The 26,923-nt window shown below is 48.5% G+C and overlaps 1 protein-coding gene across 2 annotated transcripts in view; it reads left to right on the top strand.

Annotated features, from left to right (window-relative positions):
* PLCD1 (phospholipase C delta 1) overlaps positions 1-26,923 on the top strand; it is a 104,811-nt gene that overhangs the window by 17,401 nt on the left and 60,487 nt on the right. The window contains exons 1-2 of one of the 2 annotated variants that reach the window (XM_019508084.1): positions 8,871-9,094; positions 15,369-15,533. In XM_019508084.1, coding sequence (XP_019363629.1) covers positions 8,995-9,094; positions 15,369-15,533 — 265 coding nt within the window. In that variant the 5' untranslated portion in view covers positions 8,871-8,994. Of the gene's footprint in view, positions 1-8,870; positions 9,095-15,368; positions 15,534-26,923 lie in introns of those variants that run through there. The other variant, XM_019508085.1, reaches the window with a different exon arrangement.

Below are 26,923 nucleotides of genomic sequence, written 5' to 3'. Positions count from 1 at the left end.
CGTTTTGGCCAGTCCAGGACCACATTGTACGCAGTGCCCAGTTTGGCTGGCCCAGGATCTGAGCTACACATGGAGCTTGTCCTTGCTGGGCCAGGGACTGCACCCCATGTGGTTCTTGCTCTGGGGCCCATGCTGAATGTAGCACCTTGGCGGGTGCCACATGTAGTGCATGTCCCAAGCCAGCTGGGGCAGGCACTGCATGCAGCATGCATCCAGGATTGGCTGGAACAGCTCCTGAGTGGGTGCAGGATCTAACATATGGCAGGGAGAGGTGGGAGAGTCAGTGCGTGGGCCTGATTGGGCTTGTGGACCAGTACTGTGCCACTCATTCAGGAAGAGGTGAGTTTGACACCCCTGTCCTAAATAAACCTGCAATGGGAAATTCATAGCAGCCGATGAAATAGGCTGTGGCATACTTGAAAGCTCAGAGCTCTCTGAAGGAGCTTGTCTGTAAGGTGCACTCTGCCCTGCCTTTTGCAATGAGTCTGTCCCCATTCCCAGCTTTACCACAAGGTGGAACTTGTTCCATATCACATGCAAGCAAAAGCAAACAACTGGGAAGTAGCCTTAGCACCTACCTTCACATCCCCTTCTTTAGTCACCCCCTGCGCAACTCCTCAGGGGACAGCTCGAGCGGCAGAGCCGTGTAGATGGAGGCCGCTGGCATTTTATTCTTGCTTTTATTATGTGAGAGCCCAGAAACTGAGATCTGCGCTCTATTTTATTAGGGGATGTATGAACAGAGCGTGAACAGTCTGTCCCCCAAGGGATTTCGGCTGTAAGTGGAGGGAGCAGACAAAGAGCAAGGGAAAGGTATGTCCAAGATAGCAAAAGGAGCTGTGATCCTCAGTGCATGACATGCCGCTGCCTTAGTTCAGTGTCTTTGTTGGTGGGATTTGGTTAAGAGGGGACAGGCTGAATGGGATGACATGGGCAGGGAGAGGGGGCATTGATGGGAAGGGTGCAGTAGAAAAGGGTGTATGTGGAAGAGCAAATTGAGGAGCATGAGATGTGGCTGGGACTCCTGCAGAGGGATGGGGGGAGGTGATACATCAGCTTACAAAGGAGCCCACCAGGGTTTCTCTGTCCTCACCCAGATGGCAGGCAGCTGGCCCAGGAGTGCTGCTGCAGGAAGCCAGCCAGCGCTGCCCCACGTGCACCCTGCTCAAAGAGCTGGCTGCAGTGAGGGGGAGTGGGGGACAGGCAATAGGAAATGTAGGGACAGAAGTTACGCATAAACTGGTTTAAGTGGTCAGAAACTGGTTTAACCCTGTAACAGAACAGAAACTCAATGCACACAAACCAGTTTCAAAATGGCCGAAACTGGTTTAAGATAAACCTGGTTGAATATAGTATCAGACTTAACTGATTTGGGTCAAACCGGTTTCTGAAACTTCTGTCCCAGACCCCTTCTTGGTTCCAGTTAAATCATAGTCCCCCAGCATCCCAGCATGCTCTGCAGCCCTGGGCTGTGCTGTGCTGTCTGCTCCAGCAAAGCAGGGCTGGTCCCACTTCTCTGCCTTCTAGCCAGAGCAATGAGACTGGTTGACAAGGGGGTGGGGGTGGGAAACCTGGCTGGCACAGCTTGCCTGGTTTCCCTGGTGGGGGCCGAGCAGCCCCTGCCAGACTTTTCCCTGCTGGAGTGGAGGGGGCACGGGCCAGCAGGCTCAGGAGGAGGGAGGGGGATGAAACCTCCGTGCCTCCCCTCTCCCATCCACATAGGACTCCAGCCTGCGTCTGCCCAGCTTTCCACCCCTTGTTGCTCGCGTGGCAGGGAGTGTGGCCAGAGCCGGCCCAGGCAGTGCCTGAGGCGAAGGAGGGGCAGGGAGGGGGATTAAAGTCCCCTGTCTCCCCTCTCTCTCTGTGATCTCAGTGATCTCTATTTCTCCTGGAGCACACACCTTGCTGGCAAATTTGCTTAGTTCTTATACTGTTTAATCGTATAGCTTCAAAGCATTTTCCTTGATAGCTGGCCGATTAGAGGCCGAACAAAACAGGGAGGAAAAGGGTGACCATCGTATTATAATCGTTAAATGGCTCGGCCCCTGTTTTTGGATTTGTCCAGGTATGAAGACTTGTGTTTTTCCATAGCTACTGATTAATTTAGCAATGAACTGTGATGGGCTTTGAGTGGTCAAACAGGTACCTAGAGGCATTGGTGACCGGACCTGTTTGGGTATTGGTTTATCAATGGGGAAAATTTGCAATAGCTTGTACCAGTGATGCTCTGTTTACAAAGCTCCAGACATACATTGGATGGTTGAGAGATTTGTAACACCTTACACGTTGAATGCCTGTTTTGAGAAATGTGAGCAAGTCATACACAAAACATCTTTCCTGTACCTTTGACAGGTTTCTCTTGAGATGCTTATTTAGTCTTTTGTCTTCTTTAGTTGCTAGTACAGTTGAAACGCATGTGTAGTTTCCTTGCCTTCCCTAGCTCAGCCTTTGTTTGGCTTTATTAGATACATGCATGTGATGAATGTGCCAGGTCTCTGTTAACAATTTCCTTAATTTAACATAATCTAGCTCAGAGAATAAAGCCACCTGGGGTTGCTCGATTTTGTATGGTCCCAGCTGCCACCTTGCATTTTTGTGCAAGATGCATGGGTCATGAAGATTTTATGTGTAGGCTTGGCTGAGCTGTTACTGTTTTCACCATCATCATGGGCCTTCCTCACTATTATTGAATGTGGAGTGTGTGAAAAGGGGCTGGTGGGCAGGGCTTGCTCCAGTCCTTCCTTGCCTGGGAGGGCCAGGGCCTGGTGCAGACATGCCTTTCAAGCACGAGTGGCTGTAACATCCACATTGCCACAACACGTGCATTGCAGACATTTTCCCCTTCCCTCCAGGTGGCAAACTGATCTCCCCCAGAGTGGTTTGAGTAGCCCAGGCATCTTGGCACCCCTGCCTGATGCATACCAAGATAAACTGTGAAAGGAAACACCCTCCAGGGAAAAGCAGGGCAGTGAAAACTGAGAGCAGCCCCTCCACACGGCTCTCCTTCCCTTTAACAAATGCTTCTCTGTAGCCATTACATCCCACCGTCTGCATTCGGGGCCAGATTCTCATAAACCCCCTCACCCTGGGCATGATCCTCAGTGAAATGACACTTTTTGGCAGGGCAAAGAGGCCGAAGAAGTATCTTACGCTGTGGAAGCTCATATTGGTAGGGCTATTCAGAGAGAAAGTGCTATTCCAAGCAAGTAAAAGTGTCAGGATCTGATGAGAAGTGAATGTCACCTGATGGGTGACATGATTTTTTCCAGCTATTTAAGTTGGTCTAATAAAGGATATCAGATTCACCCAAAGAACGTTGTCTGGCTATGTCCTTGGACCAACATGGCTACAACCTACACCCCTGTCACCTGATGGGATTTTGGAGGAGATGGGAGAGGATTTAATTCCTCTATTGTTTCATTTCTTGGGTTGGATCCTAGATTTATACTGGTTTAGGTCCCGTGAAGGAGCAGGTGTACAGTATATATTATTTTGATAATCATACCATCAAACCTGGACCCTGGAGCCTATTTTAAATGCTGTTCTGGATCATCATTTGTGCAGCTTGGGATCTTCTCCACATTTTTTTCTGAGTCGCACGCCTCTGTTTGCCCTTGTGTGTGGTCTTCTCCAGGTCCCCGGGCACCCGCTGCAGTAGGCACGTTCCTCTGACTCTGAAGTCCAGACCCCACGGAGAGGAGGGATGGGGGAAGCACTTTAACTTTGCCTGTTCACCTTCTTGTCATTTGAGTATTTCACCGGTAACATTAGAGAGTCAGGAAAGTACCAGGGGAAACATAACAGTTTCTATTCACTGTTGTACAGTATGTTTCTTAAGAGAACAGTCAGTATTTAATGTTGGCGCGGGTCAGGTTCGTTTCCCAACAGCGCAGTGCTGGGAAGGTGCACCGAGCCTATAACTCTGGAGATTAATAGCACTCTATACTTTTGCCTGCTGTAATGAAATGAAATGTTTGGGGAATACTACCTGAGCCTGACACTACTCCCACTTCATAAAGAAGTCTGGCATTGAGTGTAGGAGCGCAGGAGAGGAGAAGAAAAATTACTGAGTTTCTTAAAAGGAAAGTGTCATTTAAGCAAGGTGGATATTTTTTTCTGTGACCGAAGTTGAGGCATATGTGACTTTTGGGAAAATTTCTCATTAAAATCAACAGGAAGTTCCTGACAGGCATATCTTACATAACCACTGGAGTCATTACTAGTCACAGTGCAGTGGCTTGTGTCACTTAGGTAATGAGCGGTAGCATGCTTTAGTGATGTGAGCCTGGGATTGGGAGACAGGCGTCCTGAGTATGAATTGATGTATGGCTGAACAAATCAGTTAACTTCTCTACTGTTATTTGCATTACAGTAATGCCTAGCTCCAAGCAGCACTGTGCTAGGTGCTGTACTAATATAGAAAGTCCACAAAGGCAGTCTTTGCCACAAAAATTGCTCAAAAGCTATCTGGTTTCTCATCTGTAACATTATGGTAGTGCTTCCTGACTAGCTTTTTCATAAGAGTGAAAGAGTGAAGGTGAACTACTTCGTATTTCAAAAATGCTTTGAAGACGTGAGCAGCTAAGGATAATTATTATTATATACCCCTTGTCGTTCCAAAGGATCCCTGTGGCTAAGTATTTTGTTAACATACAGACCAGATTCTACAACGCTTTTCAAACTAATTATTACCTTCCTTTGTAATAACCTCACTGAAATCAGTGAGTCGCTCTGTAAGGTGCCAGGGCTGGAAACATTTGCATACATGACTAGCTTTACTCATGTGACTAGTCCCACTAGTTTCAATGAGACTGCTCATAAGGGTGAAGTTGCACGTTTGAATGTTTACAGGATTTGGATCGGGTGCCTTACGCGCTGTGAGTAAGGGTAAGGGAATCATTTCCTTCTGCCCAGCGGTGGAACCCCTGGAACGTGGCACAGTATCATGTAACATGCAGAGTCATTAGATAATAGCATGCAACTTGTAATGTCTTGCCTAACCCCCAGAAGATTTATGCGTCCATTATAAAATATGACATCAGTTTTTATGACTCCCACTCCCTGCACTCTTTTCCCCTCCCCCTGCCATAAGGAAATCAGATCTGTTGTTTCCCAAAGCAGGGCTTTCTCGCCCATGACCTTCACCTTTGTTTTAAAACAAAACAGAGTTTCCTGTTTCCAAAGCCCCCAAGCAAAGCATAGCTTTAAACACTGCTGTTCTGGAGATCTGCTTGCTTTAAATGTCCCATACCGCTCTGGAAAGTTTGTGCACACTTCAGCACACAGGGGATAGCACTTTACCTGAAACAGTCTGGAAGATCTACGATAGGATGAGAGGTTGATAGCAGTCCAGCTACCTGCCCTGTTTAAAAAGAGTTAGGTAAGAAAGGGCGTGTCTACACGTGCATCTGTGCTGGCTTAAATTTACTGTGCAGTAAGTTATTGCACAGTTAGCAGGAATAAGCCAGCGTTTACACATTCAGGCATTAAAGTGCATTAATGCTTTGTGTGGACTGACTTGGGACTAAAGTTAGTCCCAAGTCAGTCCATACACAGTGTTAATGCGCTTTAACACCTATACATGTAGACACCAGCTTATTCCTACTAAAGTTAATTTCAAGTCAGTCTACACACACAATGTTACTGTGTAGTTAGTCATCTACACATGCATTACTGCACAGTAACTAATCAGGCATAAATTTGATACCTGCATGATGCAAGTATCAAATTTATGCTTAAGTCAGCAAAGGTGCCATATTTGTTGTGCAGCACAGGCATGCACATGAAGACACGTGTCCATACTGCTCAAAAATGCCAGTTACTACACAGTAAATGTGCATGTGTAGACATGCCCAAAGTTAAGCAGATATGTTCCACATACTTCAAAATGGGGCCTGAGGGGGGTGAGACCAGCTGCAAATTGCCAGCCTTGCCAAGAAGAGCACAGCCTTTCCTGTTTAATGCAACTGATGTGTTTAAATTACAAGTATCAACCATGTTGTGTAATCACCACATGATTTATTAGATCATCCAGGCCATCTACTGGCCAATGCAGGATTGCTCCCTAGATTACATAACTGCTAATGGGAGACTTGCCTAAGTAAAGACTGCATGATCAGGCTCTTACATGTCTGTCAAAGGATCAGAAGACCAGTGCTTTATTTACAAGTTGGAGATTTCCTCCTGAACTCTACCTATGCCCTGACTGTAATGGTCAATGACTTCCTAGTGAGAGGAAGCAATTTCCTTCTACTCTGTTTACTTAGCTGTGGTTTGCAATCACATGGGCTAAGTAAATATGAGCAGGTCCTGTTTACTGCAGTCCAAGACTGGTCAGTGGTCCTCCTTCATCCTCTAGCTCCACAGGGATGAGAGCAGTCCTCGGTGCCAAATGATCCTGATCACACCCTTGTGCTGACCAAAGGACCGAGATGCTTTATGCCAAAGTGCAAGTGCTGACTTTTGTGCAGAGCCCAGCGGCAGTAGAGAGGGCTGAGAAGTGGAGAGGAGATTGAGTTTGAAAATGTAGCGGCTTTTGCATTTAATTTAGAAAAATGCTGAAGCGGTGACCGGGCCCCCTGCCTAGCCTCTCACATATTGTGCCAGGCCAAGGCCATTGGGTACATGCTGGCTGTGGATAACAGGCTTTTGCCAGAGCCTTGCTGCATCTCTCTGCAGCAAACTTCACTCAGGGGTGGGCAAAATGCGGCTTGCCAGGCCATTTTATCTGGCTTGCAGTGGCCCCTAAAATATTTAGAAAATCAATATTTATCTGCCCCTGGCTGCCTGTCATGCAGCCCTTGATGGCTTGTCAGAACTCAGTAAGAGGCCCTCTGCCTGAAATAATTGCCTGCCCCTGCTTCACAGTATCTCCCATGCCTGACTTGCTTTTCAGGGGGCAGCCTGGCAAAGAAGCCTGCAAAACCCACACATCACCAGCTTCTCCAAATTGAACGGTGACAACTGGTGGGATAAGTGCAGTCTGCGCTATTTCAGTGCACCCCACAGAGAGGCAGTGGGGTTCGGTAGGACAGCTACTCGTCTTGCCCCTGACAATCTGTGCGGGGCCCTAGGTGGCATTTTCTGTGCGGCTGTTTTACTTTTCCCTCAGTCTTGCCTCTTTCCATTTTGGACAGCAGCAAAGCACCATGGGGCCTGATCTTGGTTGCCACACTGTCATTAATAAGCAGGTTTTTATTTGAGTGAGTGCAGACAGATTGGAGAGCACTGAGAACTAGGCATCCTGACCCTGCTAAATCATGGCTTCTTAGTGTTTTGTCCTGTAAAGGGTAACACATCCCTTTCATATATGATTTTCAATGGGCATTTTTTTTTACCATCAGAATATTCTAAACCAGTGTCTAACATGTTTCTAATCAAAGCAGCCCCTGCTGCCTGCTGCCCCTCTCCCCCCAGTCTCCCTCCCCATAAGCTAGAGAAGCTCATTTCTCGGCAGCTTGGGAGTTTGGGGTTCGTAAACACAAAAACTGGCTTATGCTTATTCTGGAAAGACCAAAACCAGGGAGAGAAGACCCTGGTTACGGTAGTGCTCTGGTTGTTACTTCCACAGCACAGGAAAAGAGGACGAGGCTAATGCGGCAGAGACTTCACCGCTAAGGTAGTCCCAAAATCCCACAGTCTGACAAGAGCAAGATGCTGCTCCGTGCCCGCTTGTCTTCTTGCTTACAATACTGTAGTGTGGGAAGAAAACCAGACCCCATTGTGCTAGGTTAAAAAGCCCTTAGAAAGCTACAGTCCTTCTGCCAAAGGGAAAAATAGTTTGCTGTGATAGGCAGAAGGCAGGGTGGACTTGCACCTTATAGAGATTCACAGGGCTGTACCAAGGGTCTCTGGCGCTCAGCAGCCAATGCTTACATTTGCACCCCCTCCCCTAGTTGCAGAGTGGGGGAGGGTCCCCCAAGCCCCCAGTTGCAGACCTGGGGGGAGAGGGCCAGCCCTGCACCCGGGGGCCATGGCCCCCTACGGCTCCCCCGTCGGTACACTGCTGGAGATGCAGTTAGTCCAGCGGTTCCCAAACTCTGACCGATTGCGCACCACCAATTTAAAACGATGCAACCTCAACTACCACCAGCAGATTTTTCAATTGAACCTTAAGTACCACCAGTCAATTTTTGTCATCTAAAGAAATTATAATAAATCTGTTAATGGGCACCACTGACAGGTTGTCTGAGTACCACCGGTGGTACCTGGACCACAGCTTGGGAACTGCTGAATTAGTCTATAAGGTGCGTTTCTATCCTGCCTTCTTCCAAAGGGCTCACCGGTGAAACAGGTAAGAGAGACCAAGGCTGAGAGCAGACACATATTATTGTTTCCAGTTTCCAGACAGGGAACAGATGGACTGAGTGGCCTGGGGCAGAGGTGGGAGCTGAACCTCCATCGTCAGAGTCCCACTAGCATGGGCGCTGTCGCCCGATAATAAACGCCATCCACACATCAGTGTGCGGGCTTGTTCACTCAGCGCCTTGGCTCCTCTTCACCCACAGGGGCTGCTAGCTGCTAGCAGCTGGTGGTAGCAAGCAGAGCTGCACAAAAAGGGTGGTTGTAACGTGCTGAACTTTGCATCCAGTGCATTTGTGATAAGGCTAAACCGGGCAAGCCTGAGCATTGGATAGGAGGTAGGGGGGATGGCTGGGAACCCTTTTTCCCCAAGAAGCGACACAGAAGCCATTAAAAACTTAATTGCTGAGAAACTTTGCCCTTCCCTACCCTGGAAGCTGCTGGCAGGCTTCCCTGCGTCGTCTAAGCTAGGCAATGCTGCAGCTGAGGCAGCTGGGAGGAGAGACTTCCCAGTGTCACGCCCATGGCCAGCCCCTTCCATGCCCTCCCTCCGCCTCCTCCCTCTCCCGTCGCTGTCACGTCCAGTCCTTGGGACATTGTTTAACAACAAGTCCATCGGGAGACCTTGGATGAGCAGGGGACGCCAGAAGGCTCCTTTCAGCCGGTGGCTCACTCTGTAACGCAGGCTGGACCATGAACTGCATCCGGAGACAGCCCAAGTACAGCAAATCCCAAGAAAACTTCTTACAGGAGCAGAGCAATCGAGTGGCAACGCTGAATGGCATCAGGCTGGGTAAGGGATGGGGCAGAGCCAGGTCCCTGGCACCGCTGGGTTCTGGCAGCCCGCGTGTTGTGGGTCCCCTCATTTGCAGGAGTGGCAGAGACGTTTGTCTCTACCCGCTTTGAACAAGCCCCAGAGCCGTATTTAAACCTCTGAGGTTTTGTTTTTTGTCACCACGCTCCAGATGTGATAGACGTCTACTTTCAGGCCTGGGTCTTTTGGAGAAGAGGGTTTGTTTCCAAATCAGTCGTCGCCCTCACATAGAAATATTACTGAGCTTTCTATGGGAACAGCATGCCTTCCCGCCTGGTTTCAGCACTGTGGATTATTCACATTATGATTGTTAAAGTAACATTAAAGGGTCTGAATTCAGCTGATTAAACAAGACAGGAAATCCAGAGAGAGTTTCCTAATCTCTGTATCTGGCTATTCACTGATCCCTCGTTGCTGCCCAGTGGGTTTACATCAAAGATACATTTGTCCACATCAGGGTTTTTTACTTATTTAGTAGCAGGCAGAAGAGGACAGGTCGAGGTGTGAGGAATTTCATTTTTCTACAGGGTGGCTTCATGTTTTACCCAAAAGCGATGTTTGCCTTTTTCAGCTGAACCCAGGCCAGATCCTAAGCATGAGGGGGGAGGGAGAGAGGTTTGTATGTGGACAGTGTAAAGTTGATGCTTAGACAAGGTTTTTTTGGTTGATGCTCAGTGGTTTGGTTGATTTGGTTTTGGTTGATTGTCAGCATGTCTGTAGACAATAGAGACATGTCTGGTGTCACCGTGAATTAATTTATGTTCTGGGTTGCAAACAAGGTGATATTTCAGTGCTGCTCCTGAGATACGTGCTGCTAGCCTGGCACTGCGATTGCACTGGGGTAGCAGGGCTGGTGTTTGTACTGTCTCTAATCTTTCCAGGTCAGGGCCATTATTTGCTTTTGATAGTTCATCAACTCTGTAATGCTTTTTGTGCTACCACTGAACAAGACAGCCATCATTCAAAACCAAGAACATGAAATAGCTCCTTAAAATACACGGTTCGTGTGTGTTTTGGAGATGGGGGTGAGGGGGGTGTTAACTGTACTTTGAAAGCATATTTTAGGAACATATTACAAAATAAACTAACGTAGTATCATCTTTGCTTTAAAATGTATTTTGTGTTTGCTAGGGCTGCTCATTGTGTTTTCCAAACTAATTTGCAGAGGGTTAGGATTGTATGTGGAAATTTGCCTCAGTGCGCTTGCATTGCTTGAAGCCTGGTATCATCATATGACTGGCAAGAAGTGTCTTTACGTTACTCCGTGGTATTTGCAGATCTTTACATGACATGGGTTATAAGCAGATCTGTTATATAACTTGTTTCCTCTAGCAAAAATATTCTACAGGTATAGGATGTTTTTCCACAACTGGCTTCCTGTTGCACAGAAAGTAACTGTGCAGAGCAAATCCTGTTGCTCAAAAGGGTATCAGACAAAAAAAAAGGAAAAGAAAAGGAAACAGTAGGGATTGGTGGGAAAATAAAGCATGAGGTTAGGAGTCTACTAGGAAAGGAGTTATTTGGAAAGCAGTTCCCATAAACACCCCAGGACATGGTCCCAAAGCATCCCTAGTTATTGGTGGTACTTACCTGGGCCTTATTGCCAGAGGAGCATGCATGCCAGAGGGACGTGTTCTTAGCCCCATTTTGGAGGGAGAGAAAAAAGGTAAGGGTGATCCTCCCCCTCTACGCGACGCTGGTCAGGCCACAGCTGGAGTATTGTGTCCAGTTCTGTGCGCCCCATTTCAAGAGGGATGTGGACAACATGGAGAGGGTCCAGAGGAGGGCCACCCGCATGATCCGGGGACAACAGGGCAGACCCTACAGTGAGAGACTGCGGGACCTGAACCTATTCAGCCTCCACAAGAGAAGGCTGAGGGGGGACCTGGTGACCGTCTATAGACTCACTAGGGGGGACCAGAAGGGTTTGGGGGAGACGCTGTTTCCCCTAGCGCCCGCTGGCATAACAAGGAGCAATGGGCACAAGTTGATGGAGAGGAGGTATAGATTGGACATCCGCAAAAACTACTTCACAGTTAGGGCGGCTAGGAGCTGGAACCAACTTCCAAGGGAAGTGGTGCTGGCCCCTACCCTGGGGGTCTTTAAGAAGAGGCTGGATGCCTACCTGGCTGGACTCATTTGAGTCCCGTTTCTCTTTTTGGGGTTTTTTTGTTGTTCTCCCGCCCTGGCGGGGGGTCGGGCTAGAAGATCTACTAGGTCCCTTCCGACCCTTAATCTATGAATCTATGAATATCCAAAAAGGGATGTAGGTACCTTGTGTGTGAGCCACAAAAGTTCTCTCTAATTGCTTAGGTACCTGAGATCCTGTAAATACCTGAATATCTACCAGCAGTTACTTACCTCCTCGGCGGGTTTGATTCCTGCTACACCCAAAGTTTAAAACCAACTGACTGGCAACGGCGGCAGCATTTCCATTCAGGCAGCAGCGAGGGAGTCAGTCGACTTCACGGCTCATTATAATCTACCTGATTCATGGGGGTTAATGATCTTCTCTCCTTTCTAATGGTCTTTAATGGCTCCATGAACCAAGTTATCCTTTGTTCTTCTGTCTCTTAGCTGCTCTTGGTAATGCATCTCCTGTTCCACAGCCCTGCAGACTGATTTTAACTTTAGCTAGAAACATTAACTCAGGTGCGGAAATAACACAGGTGAGCATTAAGTCGGGTGTGGAAATAACACAGGTGAGCATTAAGTCGGGTGTGGAAACCACTTTCAGTGAAGCACTGAACGCACTGGCAAGATGCTCAAGAAGGCTGGATTTTGTTTTATGAATCTGAAGGCGATGTACATTGATTTCTAATGAAAACAGGACTAATGAAACAACATCTGTTGATTGTTTTGTATACATACTATGAGATAACAAGTGAATGCACAGCCCAGTAAAGTTTTATTTGTTTTTGCTGAATAATACAGCCCTGGAGCCCTAGCTTATTTAGTAAAGCTTCTAGTTTACCTGGGGGAAAATGTGTGCTGTGTTATATTTGATGATGCACTGCTCTGCACCCCTCTTTTAAAAATCCTAGACCCTCCCATGGAGCGACTACCTATTCTTCCTTTCAGAGCTGTGCCGCTGTGCAGAAAGCACTACAAGCTTCATGGGGCGGAGAGTAATCAGAGAGGAGCATGACTGTCACCTTGTGATGGGGCATTTCCCAGAGAAGAGAGAGCCCTGGGTACTGATCCTGGCTTCCAGGGCTGCTTATGCATTTTGCATCAGAGTCATAAGTTATGTGGACAGCAGGCACTGGGACCCATGCCTCCCTCTTCCCAAAGGAGCGCCTGCACCACTAGGATTTAGGCAGCCTCCCCCTTGCTTGCTTCTCTTTTCTCTCTCCTCTTCTCTGGCTGCAACTCAGCCTAACCTCTGTACTGGTGGTGAAGGCACTGTTCTGGGAGGAAGGTAATGTGGATTTGAGTCTCCGTAGGCTGAAGAGGATGGTTACACCCCGAGCAAATGTGCTAATCACTATTAAACACAAGATGGGCAATAGCAGCCTTTTACCAGAGAAGAGTGAGCCAGTCATAAGTATCCAAAGGGACTTAGATGCCATCTAATAAAAGATATCATCTCTACTATGAGTCTTGTTTGCCAAAGGGACGTAGATCCTTTTAAAGCCCAGAGATATATGCGACTATGAATATAGCTGAGTTATCCCTAAGGAAAGAGAGAGAGACCTTGATAACCTTGTAAGAGCGTCCATCTCCTTCCTTCCCATCCCTTCCTGCGTGAGCCCTCGACTTTGACTCCTTAGTCAGCCTCATGGCCCAGGCCAACTTCTTGGCTTCTTCGAAAGAAAGCCTGTGCTGAGTTGTGTGTGTTGATAAGAAAGTCCAGGAGACAGCTGAGCAAGCAGTTGTTGGCTGAGCGAGGAGCCTGTCCCTGTACATGCTCTGCAGGAGATCCCCGAGCAATGGTGTATTGGGATCAAGGCTAGGGAAGGTGGGTGCATCAAGCTTGCATCCCCCCGTCCCTGTAACCTCCTTGAGGGAGTTGTATGTTCACCGTCTCAGTGTCCCTGTGTGAGAAGTGAGACCAATGGGGCTCTCCCATTTCACAGAGCGCTGCAAGGGTGAATGACAAACGCATATAAAGGGCTGCAGGATACTCACTGGGACGATGCTATAGCCATTTCATATCCCTGTTCATTATGGAGACTTCAGACTGTGCTTGGCAGCTCACAATGTTACCTTTAGCCTGATCAACCACAGTGCAGTTCAGCTGCCTCTGCCAAACCTTGCAACCATGCTGCATTGCAGGTCTGTCCCCTGGCCCTGCTCTAACACACCTGCCCTCCAGTTTGGGAGCCTGGCTTTTGAAGCTCGAACGTTTGGGGTTGGCAACACTGACTGGAGCATGTTATGGTGCAATCTCCATCCTTGGAGGTTTTTAAGACCCGGCTAGACAAAGCCTTGGCTGGGATGATGTAGTTGGGGGCTGGTCCTGCTTGGAGCAGGGGGTTGGACTAGATGGGACCTCCTGAGGTCCCTTCAACCCCCATTTCGTATGATTCGATGACTCTGTTGATCAGCTTTTCCTTCCTTCACCCCTTCCTGCACAAGCTGCGGCTTAAAGACACTTTCCAACTCAAAAGAGGATGTTGTTAGTCTTCAGTCCCGGTGAGGCCTAGTTTGGTTTCCTGTGTGACTTGTCGGGTGCTGCTGATGTGCCACAGCAGGTTTTCAGTGCTTGGGCTGCAGGCAAATAGTTTACTTAGCTGTGATTGTTCACAGGCCTGAAATGGCATCGGCATGGCTTGTTACAAGACTCTTCCCAGACGAGCGCTGTACCTCTAAAGCATGAAGTCAGTGGTGCTGAGGAATTCTGCACAGCCATGCAATTGCTATTACAAAGTGCAGACACCTCGAATTCCTTGTACCTGGTTTGAATCATCTCCCTGGAATGGCCACGAGGTATTCTTTTCCACTCCCCCTTTCATTGCACTGCATTGTACTTACTATTAGGAAGTGTCCCAGAGACCTGCAAATGGTAACGACTGCTGCTTAATCAAGACAATGTTAGCAAAAATTCCACTCAATACAGACCCACTTAGGTCGTGCCAGGGAATTAAGTGGTGTCCAGCTGTGAACGTGCCTGGTGTCTTTACACTGATATGTGCAATGGCTCGAAACCCGGGATGTTGTCATTGCCTCCTGTTCCTGTCCCCTTCCCGCCCTACACCCACCAACTTTGTTCCTTATCTTCCATCATAGTTTTCCCTAAAGGATTAACTTGTATTGATCTAAACGTCAGGTGACAGATTTGTCATGTGCCCAAAGGTGCAGATAGCTGTCTAGTGGGCCTTTCAAAACTGCTGAGGGCTCAACTCTCAATTTTGAACTTTGCCTCTTTTGGTACCTAAATGCTTATAAACATTGGGGCCTAGGCTGAGAACGCCTGTCACCTCTGGAGCCACTGGTTCAAATTACTAGTAACATTTGGGCATCCAGCTCATGGACGTTGACCCTTTGGGGCTGGCAATAGTAACTCCGTAGCTCAGCTCTTCCTTTCGGTCACCACTCCACAGCATGAGGTCCCATTGTGTTGAATACGCAACAAAGAAAGAGAGAATCTATTCTAGATGCTTATATGGCTCTTCTATTACCACCACATCTGCATGTGGCATTATCTTTATTGTTTTCATCCTCACAATCCCCGAGTAGGGGAGGATGATGCTGTTATCCCCATTCTACAGATAGGGAGCTCAGGCCCAGAAACATGAGCTGATTTGCCCAAAGTCACACAGAAAATATATAGCAGAGGTGGGCCTGACATCTCCAGGGTCCTATTTCAGTGCCTGAACTGCAGCATCCCCTTTCCTCTTCTGCACTGCTGATGGCTCTTATTTCCTTGGATTAGATCCTAATCACTGGATTTTTAAAAATAACTGAACAGCATTAGCACAGATCTTATGAAGAAGATAATCCAGTCTGACTGGTGCCATGGCTTCTGCTAAGTATGCGCTAACTGCATGAGAATCTGCAGTTTAAGGAATTAAAATACAAAGAATCATGTCCCATAGGTTTGTTTTGGGGGAATTTTTTTTTATTTTTTGGTAAGGGACGGGAGTATGCCTCAGTGTTGTTATCTAGTTTTCCCCTTTTCTCTAATTTGTGCTAGTCGCCCTCTGCTTTCCACCCCGGAGCCAGCTCCATTTCTGTGCGTGCTTGATAAAAAATACGGTGTACACATACATTCATTGGCCCATTAACACTGCTGTACCTTTCTGCACAGGCCTGCAAGATGACAACGACCTGAAGTTCCTCCTGAAGGGCAGCCAGCTGCTGAAAGTGAAGTCAGGCTCTTGGAGAAGGGAAAGGTTTTACAAGCTCCAGGAAGACTGCAAAACCATCTGGCAGGAATCCAGAAAGATGCTGAGGTCTCCAGAGTCACAGCTCTGTAAGTGCCCATTTGTCCAGTAGCATGGTGTCTGGAGAGGTGAGGGGCTGGGGATATTGGTGATTGGGGCCGAGGCAGGGGGAATGAATCCCTCAAACCTTCTTTTCTTGTAATCCAAGGACAGGGTGTTGTGACCCTAACCCTGTCCCAGTATGACATCCGCATGCAGCCCTCCCAGCAACACTGAGCAATCAAAAGCCTGGGCTGGTGAGGAGAGGCTTAGACTCCTCTGGGTTTATATAAGGATACAGACACCCAGGGGAAAATCCAGCAGAGCATGGTCCTTTTGTTGCAGCTTGGAGCACTGACCTGTTCCCATGGGAAAGCAGAGCAAGACCCTGGCTTGGCTTCAATGAAATGTGGAGATCAAAGGGGAAAAAACCTAGGCAAGGCAGGCAGGGGTCGGGGGAGAGGGGAGGGAGCAAGGGAGGGGGGCATTGTTTCTTCCTCTGGCTTCAAACAAGCAAGGTTTGATCTTATCATTTATTTAGAAACTTGAAACCTGCCCATTGTCACCAGAGGTAAAAAGTCCGGAGATGACAATTCTCATCAAATGAATGCAAAGAAAGCCCAGCTCCCGTTATTATTACACTGCAGTAGTGCGCACAGGACCAGCACCCAGCGCTGTGCAGCTGCAGCAAAACCCATTTCCCTGCCCCAAAGAACCTGCAGGCTAAGTGATCAGTCACTGCTAATAAATTACTCTCCCCAGCGCGGATCCTAAAAGGAAGAGACTAGATCAAAGTGTGGCATGGCTGTACGCCATCCTGCCATTTGCCAGGTCCCTTCCTAGGTGCGAGGGGATATGGCTTCCAAAGCAGCCCCCACAACTTCTGCCATGGGGAGCAAAGAGAAGTCCTGGCTACCAAGACAGTAGTGGGAAAAGCGGGCAGTGCCTGAAGCTATTGGATTGTAGACTATTCAGGCCTTTACCTAGTCACGCAAGTCTCGTAGTAGAGATGATATCTTTTATTAAACCAACAAGATTTTTGCAAAAAGAGTTCTTTAATTTTTTGATTTGCAAAAATCCTGTTGGTCTAATAAAAGGTATCTCTACTACAAGTCCTGATTGCCTTTTCCTCTAGACCAATACGGCTCCACCTGGATACCCTTTACCTAGTCACAGCCCTTCAGCACAAAGCCCACCCAAGATCTGGTGACAAACCCTTGCTGAGGGAAGAGGGAAAAGGAGGACAATCGCTGCGATAGTTGTGTGTGTGTGTCTGTGCATGCACGCATGCATCAGGGTTGGGGGGCAGGTTAAGTGGATATTTGTGTTTCTCTTTGTTCTCTTAGCCAGCCTTGCCTTTCTCTGGTAAGTTTTTTCTGCTTAGGTTTATGTTATAAAGACTGGAGGTGAAGAGAGTAATCCCAGGGGCAGTTCTGTAGGGTATCGGAAGGCAAGTTCCTATGGCCCATGGTATTTGTATAACATTTTCCTCTTACAATTGAAGCAAATGAAAGACCTGCCCCTTTGCATTATTACTCAAGTCAGTGGCTCTCACTCCTATAAAAGCACCTAGGATTACTCTCATGGGTAAGAGATTGCCACACTGAAGCCTTGCTCCTTAGAGGATGGTGATTTTGTGTTGAAGGTCTGAGATGAAGACTTCTTGCCTCTGCCACTGCCTGCACGTGTGGTCTTGGGCATGTTATCCTATCTCTTTGTGCTGCTTCAGTTCATAGTGTTCCCTTTCTGTCCTTCTAACCAGCCTGTTTATATTGGAAACTCCTCAGGTTAGGGACTGACAGTCATTAGGTATTTGTGACTGATTCACCAGCAACAGCCCTAGCTAATGCACGCTCCCCAGTTAACTCCCATTCATAAAGTTTATTGTCCAGAATGGAGGTAACCCCAGAAAGCCTTTGCCTGGATAACTTTGAGTTGCAAAACAAACAAAGGTGTGAGTTTTGAAATGCATTGCCTTCCTACCAGAAAAGCAAGGCAACAAAGATAACTCCCCTTCCAGACTCAATTGGGATCCTGGGCTTTTAAGCGTGTTGGAGAACGGTGCGTGGCTGGGTCAGTGCAGTTATTTGTACTGAGCTTCTTTAATGCTCTAACCCAGCTGTTCTCAGAGGTACCTAGCCAAAACTTTCTTCTGATACCCCCAGGGCCCCTGTGCTGTATGGTTATTAGAAACCAACACAGAGCTGGCAAATGCTTGCGACCTCCATTGGATCTTAGCTGGAGAAAAGCGATTCTAACACACTGCTATCTTATCTCGATCAGTGATTTTCAATTTGGGTGCCATGAGATCCTTTAAGGGTGATGCACGGCGAGAAGCGATATGCACAGGCTCGTGTGCCCAGCCGCTCATTCCCCTCCACCCACCACCACTGCTCGGCCCCTCTGCAAGGAGCCAAGCACTATCATAAACAGATTAATTTTTTAAATAGGGTGCCTCTCAATTCCCAGAAGTTATGGAAGGGAGCCCTGTGTCTTAAAAGGCTGAGACCCACTGATCTGGATTAACTGTACTTTCACCACTGTTGTTATATATTAAGATAATGCCTCCTCGGTGTGGTTCACTGGCTCAGCAGGCAGTAAGTGTGAGCACTTTGAAAGCAGAGTAACTTACCTTGCGCTGTATCTGGAGAGGATCCACACAGGCACTGCGTGCAGAGTAGCTAGTCACTCCCTCTGTAGTGATTTCCTTGTATCGATAAGCCCTGACTAAGAGACAGCCTTTGCTCTGGGTAAGGAAAATGGACAAGACCAGCGAGGGAAATTTTAATATTTACCCTTTTTTACAAAGTGAAAACAGAGGCACAGAGAGACTTTCCCAGAGTCTCACTGGGAATCCCAGGTCATTTTGGGAACTAGACCAGTACTTCCCAATGCCTCATCAGAGAGGAGGACCTGCTCACCAGTGGGCTAGTTGCTCTGCCTCTCTGATAATTTGAGATTGATACTGGATTTCAAACCTAATATTTGCTGTTGATCAAAGGCCTTGTAGCTTTTTTTTATACTTAACCCAACTTATACATTTATACAACTTATACAACTGTAACCCAACTTATACATTTAAAATAGGAATTAAGAGGGCAGGGAAAATACCGGCTTGGGAGTCAAAAGTCCTTATTTCATAAACTACAGAACTCCTCTGGCGTCATTGCTGTGTGTAGCAGCTAATACAGGATGGCATGGGGTGGGGGCTTGTTATTCTGCCCTGTTTCAGCGATCCTTGCAGGGCTGGGTTTTCAAAAGATTTTCAATGTGTGTGACCTTTGTGACCAGGTGTCAGTGTGAAACCTGGTCCCAGACAGAGCTGCCTAAAGTGGATCGCTTTTGAAAATCTTGCCTCAGCTCCAGGTGCTTTGAAAATGCAGGTCCCATCCCCGTGTTCATTGCCAGGCACTCTGATCCACCTTTATTTGCTTTCCGATCGGACCGATTACTTTGCACGTTGCACTTGGATTCATTTCTGCGGCAGCAAACAGAATTGTCCGAGGCTGAAGGGAGTGATTCACTTCAAGTGAACAACGAGCAAGAATATTGCCTCTGCAGCCAAGTAGTTGCATAGCCCAGCGAGGCCTCTCATGAGAGAGAGAAGGAGAGAATTAAGTCTGGGGCACAGAGAGTGGAGAAAAGACTGGGTCTGTGTGGCGGTCCCGACACTAGCCGCATGTCCTGACACTAGCCACGTTTGCTTCCTGGCCTCAGCAGAGCCGTGGCTGCGCTGTCTCGGGGCAAGCAAGCTGGCTGTGAAAAACTGCCCAGTGCATGGAGTGGTCTGAAGCCACGATGCAGAAGGAGAGAGGGGGTGGGCCTCAGCCTCTCCTTCCTTAGAGAGGTCCACTGCTCCCAGCAGCAGGTTGCCCTGCTGGCCCATTCAGAGGATGCGGAGCCACGGTCCTGTCGCCTTAGGGGAGAAGCTGGGAGGACAGGCGCTGAACTCGGTGGCGATCGGAAGAATGTGTCTTTCCTCTCTTCGAATACAGGCTTCAAATCAAGGGGCTGGTCTCTGGATTGACCCTGGGTCTGTACCCAGGGGATTGGAAAAGAGGAAATGCACGTCCTTCCTATCACAGCCGAGGTCTGGCTCCATTTGAAGTGGGGCATAAAAAGGGTCAAGCTGGTTTATCGAGGCCCCCACACAACTCCAGCTGGCTCCCACACACCACACACAGCACAGGGGTTTTTTGTTCGTCCGCTTGGGAAGGTGCCAGGTCAGCCAGGAGCTGCCTGTGAGCTGCATTAACTGCAGAGGTCTGGTCCGCAGGCCTGGCACTCTGCATTATGCAGCCCTCCGCTCAGCAGCCAGGCAGCTCCTCTATTGTGTCGGCTGCTGATTGTATCCCACTGGCTCCTGTGCATGGGAAGGAATAGAAAAATAACTCATTGAATGGTCTCTGGGCTTTGCCTTCCTAGACAGGGAAATCAGAGAGAGGTTATGCTGAACCTTAGATAGCAGCTCCAAGGTTTATACGGCAGAGGCTCTGTTCCAGTGCCGGCTCTTCCACATGTTGAAGGGGCGGAAGTGTCTCAGCAAATAGCCAAACACCTTTTTATCTTCCACTTTTTGGTGTACCTTTTTACCCTTATCTTCAAAACACTCTCCAGATGAATGGAGAAGGAGAGGTGAAGACAGGGCTCCGAGTTTATGGCTGGCTCTTGTTGTTTCACCATGGCCAAATCGCCTAGGCCTGTGTATACTAAAACGGTGCACTAGTTTCATTAAAACAGGTTTTTAAACAAATTGTGTTAAACCAGCGGGAATCCCCAGTGTGGGCCCACTTCACCCAGTCTGAGCCCCCTGCTTGAAGTAGGTTAGCTTAATTCGGTGAGGCTCGGCCTGCGCGAGCAAAGCATCCTGTGAGACTGGATGAAAGTACTCCGCTGATCCCATTATAGGGCTTTCCATCAAAAAGCCGAACACCCTGGAAATGGCAAAGTGTTGCCAGGTTCAGAAATGCCCCGGCATGGGGAACTCATGCCACCATCTCCCACTGCGGGATGGACGCCTCCGCAGCGCTGCGCCTCCCCAGAGCCGCCGTGGTGCACTGCGACGGCTCTCAGAGGCGAGCGGGTGCCTCAGCTATGGTCTGAGTGCTGAAACTTTTGTGTTGCTGGTGAAAAACTTCGCTGCAAATTCGAATTTCTTTTTTTTGGAGCAATTTCCTCCCCGCTCAGCTCCAGCACGTTTCTTTAATGGAGCTGATTTAGAAAGTGACAGACAGATGCAAGATAAACTGACACGGCGTTTGCTTATATCGACGTCTAGATCAATTTTAAGCAGATTTGCTTAAAGCAGTACAGCTTTCCTAGTATTGACAAAACCCTGGCCTCTCTATGCCTCTGGCTATCTTTTCTGCAGTATGAGAAGGTGCTTAACAACTGAGGCGGTGTGAGGGTTAATTTGTCAAGGGATGTAAAGCATTTTCCTTCAGCAGGAAGGAGTTCTGCAAGTCCCGCTTACTATATCAGGCACAGCCAACTTACTTCTGCATTTTATTTCGAATGCAGTCAGAAATGTGCTGATTTCAACTTCCAGCCAGATAAAGAAAGTCCTTCTATATTATCAGAAAACTGTTGCCATCAGTGTTGAGTTACCAGAAGACATCCAGCAATTCCTTTAAAACGTTTCTATGGCGGGGGCGTGACTGACTTCACTGCATCATGTTTTTGGTGAGATGGAAGATTTGAGTCTTCAGGGCATCAGTCCAGCCAAAAGTACTGACAGCAGAAGAGAAAAGATATCACACAATCCCAGTTATGCTCTTCATAAGCCAAGGGATGAAAACTGTGAGTCTAATAATGCAATGCCATCAGTCAGTCCCAGCAACCTGCATACCAGCTACCGCCAGTCTGCGGGATGACTTACTGGCAGGGACAGTTTCTTAGGAATTTCTGACATACCATGGGACATTTTTGTGTTGCTGAAAAAATGCATGCTTGTGGGAATGTGATGTCAGGCTCCCGACAGCTGTCAAAACTGTCAGTCTGATGGATATGAATAGCTCTCAGCAAAGCTGCTCAACCTCCAGAACAAGTTCTTTCATATACAAACCTGCCAGGTGTTTGGTTAGTTGTTTCATTTTAAACCAGATCACCGCATGCCCCAGACTGTTTTTCTGCGGGCAGCGTGCTGACGGGTGTCATGGCGTGGGGAATAGGGCTCTATGTGGAGTCAGGTAGGTCACACATGTCAGGAAATTATCAGGCAGCAGCTTTAAAACAAAAGTAAGCCATTTTTTTCATAACAGTATTAACTGGAGGAACTCATTGCCCTAAAAGGCTGTTGAAAGCCAACAGAATAACCAGATTCAAAAAGAATTAGACAAATTCATGGAAGATAGGTCCCGCAGGGGCTATTAAACATAGTATTCAGGGATGTAACTCATTGCGGGGAACTAGGAGGGGATGGATCACTCTGCACACGCCTTGTTTCTGATACTCTTCCTTTAAAGCATCTGCCACTTGCTGCGGTTGGAGACACGCCTCTCCGGCTGGGATCAGGCGCATGCTGAAGTCAGTGCTTAAGAATGCTTTACAAACTACATGCTAATGTGGTTCCCTGTGCATGGGAGCTTATCTGTTTCATGACCATAGCATCACATGCAAATTTCTTAATTACTTGATAGAGTGCATGAATAACTAAATGATTAAGGGTGCTTTAACAACACACAACTATGTACCTTGTGGCTAAGTACAGACAGTCACAAAGCCCGAGGCAGAATCGATCCAGGTTTCGCAGGTTTCTCTAAGCTGCGAAGAAGAAATCGGGAAGGAACAGAACATACGTTCTCCAATCGGTGGTGGTGGTGGGGCGGGTGGAGCCACAGGGATGCCTGCACTGGCCCACGCCAGCAGGCAGGAGGTGCTCCTGCACACTTCCCAGCTTGCCGGACACTGCTGAAGGTGGCCGAGCATGGCCGATGGCTGCTAGGCACATGCCTCCCTCGCTGCGATGGGCAGCCAGCACAGAATCTGTCCCCAGCCCACCCGCACCAGCTGCCCATGGCAGCAGGAGGGGAGGGGGGAATGGAGGCCCCTACCCACATCCCAGCTCCCCCTGACCCAGCCAGAGTCACCGGGGGGGTGGTTGCTGCCGGGGTTTTCTTCCCTCTCCCACTGACTGGCCTGGCAGCAGGGAAGGGAAGAAAGCCCCCATGGTAATCCCTGGGGCAAAGGGGGCAGGGGCAAATTCCCCCACCCCCTCCCCCACCCCTTGCTGCATGGCCAGGCTGGCAGGCATAGGTAGGATACAGTGCTGGGGAGCAGAGGCTTTCCTGTCTAGGCTCTGTGACAGCCCAGGGGCTGATGAGCACAGACTGAGGCTAGCCTGCTCACCAGGGGCAGATTAACACCCAGGACTAGGAGCCTTTGCTAATCAGGGGTCCCCTGGGGCGGGCAGGCATCCTGGCTTCTCTGCCCTCCAGCTAGGCCAGGCCAGAGGCTAGAGGGCAGACTTGGGGCTCTGTGCGGGTGATGGCGGCTTTCCGGGGCCGTCTGGTGCCAGGAGACCCCCGGGGCAGCCCCGGTCCCGCTCTCCACTGTCTGCACCAGTACTGCTCAGGATGGGACAGGATGTTGAGGAGGCCAGGCAGGCCCAACCACAGCTCCCCGGCGGGTGCAGAGGGAACCCACCCTTGCCTGGTGGGGCGCCTCCAATTTTATTTTTGCCCAGGGCCCCAATCTTAATCCACTACTGCTGCTCACTCTGCAAGGGGGGGGCTAGTGGGGAAGCCGCAAAGCATCTTGGGATGCTGGGGGACTGTGACTTAACTTGAGTCAGGAGGGGATCTGGCACAGAAGTTCGATAGACCGGTCTAGCTGAAACTGGTTAAATCTGATGCTGCATCCATCCGGGTCTATCTTAAACCAGGTTCCATCACTTTGAAACTGGTGTGTTCTGAACTTCTGGTTTAGACTGGTTTCCGATCACTTATACCGGTTTACATTTAATTTCTGTCCCTAACCTGTGTGGCTATCATGAGCAGTGGCCTATTTCTTTCACAACTCTACTATACCATGTAAACATTTTAATTTTAACATTTTCTTAACAGAGCATTTAATTTATTCCTATCAGTGTAACTGCTGATACATTCTCTACAGGAGGGCACTCTGTTAAGCAGATTTGTGGCCCTGGGAGGTGGCCTAAGGATACCAGGCGAGATGGACCTTTGGTCTGTCCCAGTAGGAGCATTCCTATGTCATGGGTACTAGGGCCAAATTCAGAAGCAGGGTATCGGGGCAGAGGTTAGCCACACTCTAGTAAATTCTTGGGGCTTTAAAAGTAAATCTGTGGGAAGCTAAACAGAAACTATGGCACTGAGTATGATCTTGCATTATACATAGAAAAGAAATCTTGAATTATACATAATGGTAATGCTCAAGATTCCTGTAGAACTCACTTGAATCTAAGATGATCCCACAGAAAAAAAGCACTTTATACCAGGAAGCTTTGGCAGTACAGGCCGATGTGTGGAAAGCAGCTGGTTGCAAAGATCAGGGTCATTTCAGCTTTCAGCCCTGAGCTGTCCATTACCTCTGGGGCTGCTGAAAGCAACTGAATTGCCCTGTTGAACAAACAGAGCGGCATTAATGCTAGTTGTGCCCAGTGGGTCGTGTTCATTGTCAAATATACACTGTCTCACTGCAGTGTCTTAGCTGGCACTGCAGCCCTGTGATTAGACAGTGTCTGTTATCTATTCTTGATAGCATGCCAGACAGATCTTGCTGAGCTTGGGTAGAAAGGCAGCTGGATAGAAACTGATCTCTATCTTGACAGACGGCTTTATATGCAAATATGGCGGTCAGCTATGTGTGGATAAAATTCTCATTTACATTTCCTGGCAGTAAGCGGAAAAGGTTCCTTGGGCCACAGAGAGGGAATTAGAATAAATCAGTACAGCTGAAGAGCGCACGGCACTGAGAGATCATTCATAGGGTGGGAACTTTCCCTGGTGTTTCAAGCAGGAGATTTGGATCCTAGGGATGCCTGCATTTCTCCCCCACATCTCTGACTTGCTGTAGGATCATAGCAAATCACTTTACTTCTCTGTGTCTCAGTGGGTTTTACAGGTTTGGAGAGTCAGACCCTTTAGAGTAAGTTACAAAAACCTGCAAGCAGACCCGTTCCTCCTTCTGCAGGGATCCCCATTCATCCATGATCTGTTTTTCAGGGTGCCTCTAATACAGGGGCAGGCAATTATTTTGGGTGGAAAGCTGCTTATTCAGTTTTGGCAAGCTGTCGAGGGCTGCAAGGGCTATCCCATCCCTTGACAGGTGCTCTGCCCCCTGGTCACCATCTTGGGACTGGAAGTCGCACCCCCTAAGCATCACCTTTGCCACCAGAAGTTCCTCCCCTTGCCCCGTGGAAGTATTCCTTTTGGGAAGGGGGTTTGCCAGCTTGGAACCAGAAAAAAAGCAAATTATATACTAAAGAATCAAACATCCACAATAACATATTTAAATTTTATTTTAAAAAAATATTTTGTCCTGATTTGTGTGTGTTTATGTGGTGTGTATAGAGATGATTGCATAATAGCTCAAAATGAGGTCTTACTTCTGTATATTGAGGGCGGTGCAGAAGCACGTGGCGGGTATGGAGGGGTGGGTATGGGGTTTGTGGGGGTCTATGGAGGTGTGTGTGGGGTGTGGGGGTATGTGTGGATGTGGGTGGGTACGTATGGGGGTTTTTGGGGGTGTTTGTGGAGATGTGTGTGTGTGTGTGTGTGATGGGTATGGGGCTTCTGGGGGGGCTGTGCAATGTGTGGAGGGGGAAGGGGTTTGTGGGTACATTTATGTGGTGAGGTGTGTGTGTCTAGCAGTGAGTAGGACTCCCCCGAGCTGTGTGGGTGTGTGTGTGGGGGGTGTGGGTCAGGGTCTGGGTGAGTGCGGTGTTTGTGAGGTGTGTGATTGTGTGTGGGGGAGGGTGTAGCTGTGGGGTTTGTGGGGGAGAGTTTGTGGGTATGGTGGGGTGTGCACGGGAGCCCTCCACACACCCCCCTGAGCTGGTCAGTACCTCCCCCCCTACAATGGCCTGGAGCCCATGTGCCCTGCAACACCTCCCCGCCACCGCCAACAGTGCACAGCCCCGGCGTGCCCCACGCCTGCTCTGGACTCACCCCAGCAGAAGTCGACCAGCTGGGACACATGCACATGGCCATGACCCCAGCTTGCCCCACACCTGCTCCGTACCGCCCGCCCATGGAGCGTCCTGCCACCCTTGGGCATGCAGTGGGCCTGAGGCGGCCCCATGGCTGGACTGCCTTTCGCGATCCTGCTTTAGTAGGTGTAACAGGTTCTGGGCCTTGTTGGCCGCTGTTCTACTTTTCAGAGTAGATTTATTAATGAGGGGAGCACTTCTCAAGCCTCTCAACTGAGCAGCACGGGGGTAGATTTTAAAGGTGTTCAGGCATCTGCCTTCCATTGCACTCTCAGGAAGGCTTGCGGAGAATGCAAAAGATTGAGTTCAAATCCCATTCTTTTCCACATTTCCTATGTGGCCTGAGCTGGGGAAATCTCTCTCTCCAGGGGAGGCATCAGTTTCCATCTGTAACATGGCACCACAATTCCTCTTTTTGTCCTTCTAGTTTGGAATCCAAAGTCTTTGGGATTGCCGGTGTCTTTCACAGTGTGTGCTTCTACCCTCACTTGAGCCCTAAACCCGACTGAAGCCTTTCGTTGTTTCTGCAATACAAGTAACGATTGGTTATACGTATAAAACAGAATTAGAGAACGCTATGTAAACATAAATCACTATTGGTTATCATTGGGGTGGGTGCTGGACAAACAGCAAAGCCAGGTTGCCTTGGATATTAAGATCAGTTTAATGATTTATAGAAAGACTTGAACAAATTACACTGTTTTGCTTTGCTTTCTTAGCTACATCAGAGTCTCTCTCTCGTCTTTCTCGGGACAGAGATTTTCACAGACCTTTCTTTTCTGAGAGTGGTGGGAACCTCAGTAAAAGATTGGAAAGTGGTTCAACTTCCAGTGTTGCAAAACTCCAGCATTGCACCCCTTGAGAGGGGAAGTCACTTATGAAGGTGTGAGTTGCACGCACAGAGGAGAAGGATCTTGCTTCAACTGTGGCAAGCCTGTGCTGCAGCACTGGCCAATTCTTGTGATCATTGGAGCATTTTCTTAAAGCTCCAGCCTCTTTGGTTGAAGGGCAGTTTCTTGTTGTTCTGGGTTGAAGGGAAAAGCTTGGAAGTGACACTTGAAGGCTTCCTAAAGCATCACTGAATGGCAGGGTAATGAAGAGAGCCCCAAGAATGTATTAGTGTCGCTTTAGATGGTCATGATTTAAAGGTCAAGCTCATGATGATTTTTGTGAACCTGATGCTTGAGCTGTGAATGTTTTGTATTGGCCTTTCTGGCCTGAAAAAATGGGGCTGAGTAAAGAGAAGGCTAGGGAAAGGCAAGGCGCACGACA

This window comes from Gavialis gangeticus, unplaced genomic scaffold, assembly GCF_001723915.1.
Source record: "Gavialis gangeticus isolate Ggan-Ray unplaced genomic scaffold, GavGan_comp1, whole genome shotgun sequence".
NCBI classification, from domain to species: domain Eukaryota; kingdom Metazoa; phylum Chordata; order Crocodylia; family Gavialidae; genus Gavialis; species Gavialis gangeticus.
The sequence above is the reverse complement of the archived record's forward strand: the minus strand, read 5'-3'. Positions and strand labels throughout refer to the sequence as shown.